At 36.1% G+C, this 9,289-nt stretch overlaps 2 protein-coding genes across 2 annotated transcripts; both read left to right on the top strand.

The window, feature by feature from the left end:
* Positions 1-744: 744 nt before the first annotated feature.
* Positions 745-4,485, top strand: LOC129902939 (3-hydroxy-3-methylglutaryl coenzyme A reductase 1-like). The gene is made up of 4 exons (XM_055978385.1): positions 745-1,915; positions 2,670-2,851; positions 3,310-3,656; positions 3,833-4,485. Exons 1-4 carry the CDS (start codon positions 750-752, stop codon positions 4,073-4,075), a joined length of 1,938 nt encoding a protein of 645 aa, XP_055834360.1. The 5' UTR covers positions 745-749; the 3' UTR covers positions 4,076-4,485.
* Positions 4,486-6,009: 1,524 nt separating this feature from the next.
* On the top strand, positions 6,010-6,925 carry LOC129903168 (uncharacterized). Its single transcript, XM_055978670.1, has 3 exons — positions 6,010-6,277; positions 6,423-6,497; positions 6,579-6,925. Exons 1-3 carry the CDS (start codon positions 6,113-6,115, stop codon positions 6,630-6,632), a joined length of 294 nt encoding a protein of 97 aa, XP_055834645.1. The 5' UTR covers positions 6,010-6,112; the 3' UTR covers positions 6,633-6,925.
* Positions 6,926-9,289: the final 2,364 nt, after the last annotated feature.

Genomic DNA, 9,289 nt, shown 5'->3' with positions numbered 1-9,289 from the left:
AAAGTGTGTAATTTGATTATTTTTCCTAAATAATTTGCATGTGAATCAAACGAACCCTATGACTTGTTAAGGCCCACTTTATATTAGAAAAAGTAAATAATGTGTAAAATCTATCCATTTAAACATATAATTAATAAGCTCTTATATTTGCTTACATGTCAAATTGGGTATGTGAAATAATCCAAATTTACCTTTCTTATATTACATATTCAAACAAATATATTCACTTAAAAATGAGACAAATGAAGTATTATGTAATGCCAAATTAGATATTTACCAACACAAAATTTATATTTCTAATGACTACACGAATTAAGCCACATTTTAATTCTGATAAAATAATAGTTGAATTCTTTAGTGAGGAAATAACTATACAAACTTAAGGTTAGAGAATATCATGGTCTCTAATTTATTCTTTAATTTAAAATATCAAATTAAAAGACATAAAATATAAATATATTCTTTAATTTGATATCAATCGATCTTTATATCTTTTAATTTTAAACGTGTACAATAGTAAAGCCAATATAGTTGAGGGGTGTTGACCGATACTCCTTCATTGAAAAATTATACTATATAATTAAATAAAAATAATATTTTTTTTTATGTATATCTATTACATATTAACACTTTTTAATTTCTTTAAATTTTGATTTTCTTTAATTAAAATTGTGATTCCACTGAAAACACCACATAGAAGGAATGGAAGTGTCTAGTAATTGTCGTTTAAGTATTCAAAATTAATGAATATGGAAAAAAGAGTGGTTTGCACATGGTGGCATGCAGGCACATATATTCATTCAGCTGTTACCTGTCCCTACTCTTCCTCCCTCCATTACTATAACTTCTCTCCAATTTCCCCCGAATACATCGCTCCTCCGTTCCCTATTTTTCAATTTCTTTTCCTTTTCTTCTCTTCTCTTCTCTTCTCTGCCGGGATGGATGTCCGTCGGAGACCTCCCAAACCCTCTCACCGGAATCACCATCTTCAACACCCTCAAAGATCTTCCTCCGCCGCCATCCATCGATCTCCTTCCCCTGCCCCTAAAGCTTCCGATGCCCTTCCTCTCCCTTTATACCTAACCAACGGCATTTTCTTCACCCTCTTCTTCTCCGTTGCTTATTACCTTCTCCATCGCTGGCGTGACAAGATCCGTAGCTCCACCCCTCTCCACGTTGTCACTCTATCCGAACTCGCCGCCATTCTCTCTCTCATTGCCTCTTTCATTTACCTCCTCGGTTTCTTTGGTATTGATTTCGTACAGTCATTTATTGCACGTGCATCTCACGACGCTTGGGATATTGAAGACGAAGACGAAACCCGTTTCCTTCTCAACGAAGATCGCCGCCTTGCTCCTTGTTCCGCCGTCCTCGATTCATCCATTTCCACTTCTGTATCCACATTCATGGACCCTCCCGTACCTCTTCCCTCTCAAGACGATGAAGACCTTGTCAAATCTGTTGTTTCCGGTGATATTCCTTCCTATTCCCTTGAATCTCGGCTCGGGGATTGTTACCGAGCTGCTTCGATTCGGCGCGAAGCGGTTCAGAGGCTCACCGGGAGGTCTCTAACTGGTTTGCCTCTGGATGGTTTTGATTATCAGTCGATTTTAGGGCAGTGCTGTGAGATGCCCATAGGGTACGTTCAAATCCCAGTAGGGATTGCTGGACCTTTGTTGCTTAACGGATGTGAATATTCCGTCCCCATGGCGACTACAGAAGGGTGTTTAGTTGCCAGTACTAACAGAGGTTGTAAAGCTATCTATGCCTCTGGGGGAGCTACTAGCGTTCTTTTCAGAGATGGGATGACCAGGGCTCCCGTTGTGAAGTTCCCGACGGCCAGCAGGGCGTCGGAATTACTCTTCTTCTTGGAGGAACCTGCGAATTTTGATACCTTAGCCGTGGTTTTCAACAAGTAAGTCCTTTTCCACAGAAAATTAAAAATTCCTCCAACGTTGCTTTCTACATCAGATTTTAAATTTATGTTGTCACTTTCTTTGTCCCTAAAAATGTTGTATTTTTGTTGTTCTTATCTGAAAACTGCAGTATTTACCCCAATAGCTTCAGATTCCTGGCAGCTTGCTGTTAAAAAAATACAATCTTTATAATTATTGATTTTGTTGGTGTTAAATCAACATCAGATAACTGTTGGGCAAAGGTGACTTTTTTTATTCATAAATGAGATATTGGCTTTAGTTAACACTATTCAGTTCATTAATTCTGTATTTTTTTCCCCATAAATTTGCTTATTTATATTTTTACTGCTCAATAAGTTGTTATTGCATTAGAATATATGCCAAACTTGGTGAAAAAATGGAATACAATAAAAGCAAGAGATTCATATGAGCAATACCAACTAGTAGGGGGCAATACTTAGTCCATTTCGAAAATGGTCAATAGTTAGTCTGCTTAGCATACTTGCATTAGATCCAGTATTTACTAAGAGTCTTAGTATGTTCAGCTATTTGAATGAAATGTAGAGAACCTCTAGAGTTAGAAAAACCCCAATCTAATTAAATATTGAAATGAAACGAGTCTAAATGGAGCAGAAGGGATAATGAGGATTCATAGACAGATTCCTGTAAGGTTGAGGCTTAGTAGTAGTTGCAATATTCTCTTGTTCATCTTTTAGATTCTTGACTTTCCATATTCTTCCTATTTGGATGCAGATCGAGCAGATTTGCCAGGCTCCAGAAGATCCAATGCTCACTTGCAGGGAGAAATCTTTACATCAGGTTCAGCTGTGGCACAGGGGATGCCATGGGAATGAACATGGTATCAAAGGGTGTTCAGAACGTTCTCGAGTTTCTTCAGGATGAGTTCCCAGACATGGAAGTAGGTGGTATATCAGGTGAGCTATTGTAACTTTTATCCAATGACGGCTTGTTGCAATTAATAATTTTTATTGTGCCGCGGCCTCTCATATCACTTGGGATCTTCCTGAATGCTAACTAAGCTATTATTTTGCAATAAGTTGTGTGGAAATTCGAGAAAACTCCCTATTGATTTGATGATTTCATCATAGGCTGTTTTTTTTTAACTTAAGAGTGCTCTTCCCAGTTCCCAGTAATACCCAGTGTAATTGGGGCTCTTCCCAGTAATGCGAACCCAAAAAGTCAAATTTCTTGCTTTGAGGTGCCAAAATTTAACTAATGCTTCTAAATTAAGCTCCTAGATGTATCTAGGTGAACTCTGACGGAAGGTTATTTGCCAGCTGTTGTATATGTCGTGATCTTTCATGAAGCTCTTGCATCTCTATTGCATGTTTGCTTCTATACCTTACTGACTGCTACTTGTCTCATGTTGCAGGGAATTTCTGTTCTGATAAGAAGCCTGCTGCTGTGAACTGGATTCAAGGGCGTGGAAAGTCAGTTGTATGTGAAGCAATGATTTTCGGTGAAGTAGTAGAGAAAGTATTGAAAACTTCTGTATCTGCTCTTGTAGAGCTGAACATGATCAAGAATCTTACCGGCTCTGCTATTGCTGGAGCTCTCGGTGGGTTTAATGCCCATGCTGCCAATATTGTCTCTGCCATTTTCATAGCCACTGGGCAGGATCCAGCACAAAATATAGAGAGTTCTCATTGCATTACCATGATGGAGGCTATCAATGATGGGAAGGATCTTCACATATCCGTCACCATGCCGTGCATTGAGGTAATTTTCATTCTATAGTTTGTCTTTGACTTTGATAGCTGTAATGTGGTGACATTTCACAGTTTATATATGACAAATCTGTGTACTGCAAAAATTTCTTTCTGATAGAAACGTTTCTTGCTTGTACAAAGTTTTGGTACTTGGGATGTAATTTTATTCTGATATGGTTTGTCTAGGTTGGTACCGTTGGTGGTGGGACTCAACTTGCTTCTCAATCGGCGTGTCTGAATCTGCTCGGTGTTAAGGGTGCATGCAGAGAATCCCCTGCATCGAACTCGAGGCTCCTGGCAGCCATAGTGGCCGGTTCTGTATTGGCTGGGGAGCTGTCACTGATGTCTGCCATTGCATCTGGCCAACTTGTTAAAAGCCACATGAAATATAACAGATCAATCAGGGATATGAGCATGGTTACCTCATAAAGTCTTGAAACTATTAGCAAGTTCCTTGCAAATCAACTTGAAAGATATGTGAGGAGACGAGAAGTTAAAGTTGATACCGAGGTGGGGGATGGAGCAAGCAGTGTACATCTGCGTAGCTGTTACCTTTTTGCAAGCCATGTGAGTTCAGGGTAGACAAAACTTGCACGGTTCGACTTTACTTCAATGTCCCTGCTGAAGCATTATTCAAGTTGCATTTTGTTACCCAATCTTGCTTGTCCCCCCTTTGATCTGTAGTTATTCTAAATTTTCGGCATTGGTGTATTGTTGTTTTTGGGATGTTCTGAAGTTTTGGTATTTGTTATTATTTCATTGTACAGTTTGGTAATGTGTATGTACCAATTGAAGGAATTTGTCAGTTTCGTTCAATACATTAGTCTTAATGTTCCAAAGTATTCGCTGTCTTTTTGGTACTGTTACGTGATTAAGCAAGTGGAATTACAATTCATTTGGGGACCAAAGAGCTTACTGGGATGCATGACTAAACATTGGTTTGTCCCAGGCCTACCTGACGGGGTCCGACCCACTAAAAAAAGTAATGGTCCAACTTTATCCACGTTTAATGGCACGTAATGATATTTGGTTCGTTCCACTTATTTATTCACTCTCACTAGATATTTATATCAAATTAACAAAATTTCACAATTCATAGTATCACAGTGTGAGCCCAGTTCAAGGAATATGATCGGTTTTCCTATCTGTTTATCCGTCGTCTCTTTCCATCAGTATTCTTTTTGTTTTAATTTATTTTTTATTAAGTCATGAATAGTTCACAATAATACAAACATGTGGTGTTGGACCCAATGTTTCTTTGTTGGTGCCAACATTCATTCCAACTGCTCATGTTGTGCTGTATCATCATCATCAGCATCGTCATCTAAGATATAAAATTAGAGCTATGGAAATTATACACATATATTTCAAATTGAAGTTAGCATAAGTATCGTGGTCGTTTAGACGGATCTATGGTCGTTTAGATCCGTCCAAGAGTATCGTGGGCAAGAATAAATTAATATGCTCTACCCCAATAAGTATTATTTTAAGACTTGATTACTCGTATACAACATAATCTTATGGGGCCAACGTGACACACACCTTTATTTGTACAGTTGTATGATTTAAAATTTAAAGTTCACTGTTTACAATTAATCAATTACGTGTTCTTTTAGAGTGTTGTAGATGATTGTTATATCTAATTTATTCTCTTAATTTATTAACAATAATCTCTGGAGCCGCGGTTTAATCATCATATTATTTTTAATCAAATTGACAAATACCAATTTGCTTGGATCCCTCCGCCTAATTTTTGAAAAAAATGAAAAGGACATTAGATAAATCAGTAACGTGAAAATACAGCCTACTAACTTTTGTTAGGTAACCGGAATATCTATTATTACGGCTTGTTTGGGAGTAAATTTAAATAGGTCGCTATTTGTGAATTTTTCATGTGTTGTAGGTAACTTCTAGGCCGAAATGTATATACACGATTTTAAACAATTATTTAAGTTACATTACACTTACAATATGTAAAAATTTACAAGTCTTTTTACTTCGAAATATCCTTGAAAATGTGATATTCAAAGCTTCATATATCTGAATTTCAATTATTTTTTTTTAAAAAAATTAAAACAGATTAAATAGTAGTATTCAAATAGAGTAGCCATGAAATTGTTTTACGTAACTTTGGTTGCTGGTCAAGACTCAGCTCATGGATTGGAGGTGTCGGGTTGATTTCATTTGGGCTGGAACTATAACTTGGTTATTTATGATCATGGACTTGTTATGGTTATTAAGGAAATGATGGACCAGCCCGACGAATATGGGCTGAAAACAAACAATTTGGTTACTTGATGGGCCGTTAAAATAGATAGCTAAATCCAATTCACCAGAGGCCCAGGATAAATTCTCTGTTTTTGCAGTTGAAATCCTCCTCCTCCCAACTGTCGATAGATTTCTGCATGAGCTGCTTCAGTTAAGCAAAAAAATTAGGGAAAAACTGAATTTTGTAAAGGAATTGGAATGGCGAGTGATTGGAGGAAATCGATGGGTAATGTTAGATCCTTTGTTGGAAACTTAACCGGAGGTTTAAGGGGTGGAAGCAATTTAGCATCTTGGGTTGTCGCCGGTACCTTAGCTTACTTTCTCTGGGTCAAGCCATCTCAGGAACTCAAGAGACAGCAAGAGGTATTTCTCAATTTGTAGTATTTACAACTCAATAAATCGAATAGCCCTCAATTCCAAACTAGTTGGCTCAACTGTATGATTACTCCGTCTACTTTAATTCGAGCAGTTTTTAATATTTTTTTTTCTTGAAATTTTGGGGTGACAGGAAAAGGCGGCTTTGGCTGCTGCATCAGATGCTTATCGTTATGTTGAGAAGCGAAAACCCATTCCTGATCCGCAGGTACTGTACCCTTTTGATTTCCATCGAGGGGTGTCTGTGCTGTATTGAATATTTGGCTTATCCATTTCATGAAATTTGCAGGAAACTGGATTGATATACGGTAACAAGAACAAAGCTAAAAGAGCTGAAGAATAGCTTTGCGAGAATTCGATGCCATTCTGTAAGTTAGCTTGCATAGTGCTCAGGGAATTGTAATCCCTTTTGGAGTCACTGTTGCTCATTGGCGTATAGGAGCTTATATACATGTACTTCTGAACTCATTTTTTTTTATGGGGGCAAATAATTACCTATACCTAGAAAAGAAAATCATGTAAGCTTTAAGTTTTTGTGGATATAATGTAGCATATTTTTTTTTGGTTTTCAAGGTGAGGTTCTTGAATAACATTATACTGGTTGATCAACATGCTGTTTTATCTCCTTTTATCTGAGCCACATGAACATTTTTGTTAATTGTTCAAAGTTTATATGTATTGGTTCACCTAGCTTCTATTCTTGTGTTAATTAATAAGGTTTTTTGTATTAACGGTCATCAAATATCAAGAATCTTGCTATTCTGAATTCCCAATTTCAATTCGCGAAATGGAGGGAGAGCCAGCTTTAGTTGAGATTTAGTGAAGTCAAAGTCCTTTCTATTCAAGAGTTTCCTTTAACAGCCAATATATTTGATGGATAATGTACCATATACTCTTTCTATGAAAATCTAATTAAATATTTAAGTTTTATTGGTTTAAAGTGTTATTAGTAGTAGGATTCATGTCCCCTATATTGAACTAGTGCTAGAAGTGTATAACTTCTACTTCTACCTTGCATATGCTTAAAACTTGACTTCTTCTGTTGATAAATTAGGAAGGATGTTGGGATATAATTAAGTTAATAAAGTTGTCTAACATTTTAACCTTTTTTTTGACAATGGGTATCTATTATAAACCAAAGCAGTGCATAGGTTGCACTGAAACCATATTTACAAGAATATTCTATGATCTTCTGTCGTGCGACTATAGGTAATCTAAACTTTTAAATGAGATGGTTACATACTTTAACATGGGTATCAGAATCAAGTAGAGGTCCTAGATTCAATCTCATCGTCGCCCATTATCAAAAGGAAATTTCATGGCCATGAAAAAGAATCAGCTTGCTCATGAAAGGGTGTGTTGAGACATAATTAAGTAAATAGAAGTGGGTTCTTTCTAACAACTTAAACTTTTGGTGAGATGATCACACACTTCAATAAAGGAGACCTTTAATATCTGCGTCTAGTTACTTCTGAGGTATGTCAACTTTAGACCTCAATGTTCGTAATTTATCTTGATATCGCCTTACTTATTGAGATGTTAGGTTTTGATTTCATGTCTTGCTTCTAAATTGTGGCAAACTATGGGTGGAAACTACATTTGATGGTTGGCTGATTGGAGCAGGTTTAGGAAACTATCCCAACTTATTTATTTCATAGTTTTTGATACATGATAGATTCAGTCTTGAATAACTATGTGATTAAACCTTTGTTACGAGCTTGATCGCTCGTCATTTTGACAGAAAATAAAACTAAAGAATAGTCTTGTGAAATCTGTGATAACTTGTATAGTTTCTATACTCTGGCTTTATTTTGATTTGAGATCCCCTTTTCCATATCTTGCCTTTGTTTTAAGAAGGCAATAAGTAACAAGTACAATTGAAGTGTAGTACAACTAAGAAGCTACCTTTTTTCTTATTCTTTTTTTTTTAAGAAAAAACTAATCTATACAATAAATTGTTATACAATAAAAAGTTTTATTAGTATTACCTGTTGTTTCTTTTGCTTCGGTTATCGTATTATTTATTGTTGTTACTGTTCTTTTCTAGATAACATGACTTCTTCACTATTGTATTTCCTTTTTCAAACCTGCTTTGAAATGCTTTACTTGATCTGAGGGTCTATCGGAAACAATCTCTCTACCTTTCTGTTTGATTTTGAAATATTTTATGTTATTTATTCACGGATTTTGTTTATTAGAGGTATAGAGTCGACTATAAATTTAGTCATTGTTAATATGATTTTTTTAATGACAATTCATTGTTAATATGATAAATGAAAGTATTACTTGAAGTAGGAATGTATAGAGTTACGTCTAAGGGCTTTGATCTAGTGTTAAGAGCGCTACATGAGGTGTGTCTAAGTGCACGTCATGGGTTTGAACTTTGCCGCAGAAAAAAGTCTGGTAATAAAGTGGGGAAGGGTGGAGGAGCGGGCCCATTTTCCATCGAGTTTCGAACCGTGCACTACGGGACCTCGGGGATTTCTTGGTTGTATAATTTTTTTTATAGAGTACCTTTATTTGAAATCTATAGAATTGCTGTTTCTTTAGAGAAGAAGGAAAATGCAAACTCTGAAGAATCATGAATTGAAAATGATCCTGATAGCTACTACAAGCTGTCTTTTAACTAATTTGAAATGAACTACTTTTAAGGTAATTTCAGATGTTCATTTTGGATGCCTTAAAAGTTTTTTAAAAAATTGGAAAAAGGAATAAAGGGTAAAAGAGAAAGAGCACGGTCTTAAACGTAAAAAAAAATAGAGGAAATAAAGGGTAAAAGAGAACGAGTATGAAACCTATATTCCCTGAATGTTGTGAAGGGGGAGTTGCAGTAACGCAGTTTCATGCCCATACCAATATCTATTTGAATTTCTCTTCCGGAAATTCACAAAACTTGCAGAGTGTTGACTGGTTTGATGCTGGAAAATTATGAACCCTTTTTTATCCCAGATGATTTTAATGGAGTGCAGGATGGTTCTGTATGTATTTATCTTAGAATCT

Source organism: Solanum dulcamara, chromosome 9, assembly GCF_947179165.1.
Source record: "Solanum dulcamara chromosome 9, daSolDulc1.2, whole genome shotgun sequence".
In the NCBI taxonomy this organism is placed as follows: Eukaryota; Viridiplantae; Streptophyta; class Magnoliopsida; order Solanales; family Solanaceae; genus Solanum; species Solanum dulcamara.
Note: the sequence above shows the minus strand (reverse complement) of the source record. Positions and strands in the feature narration are given on the sequence as shown.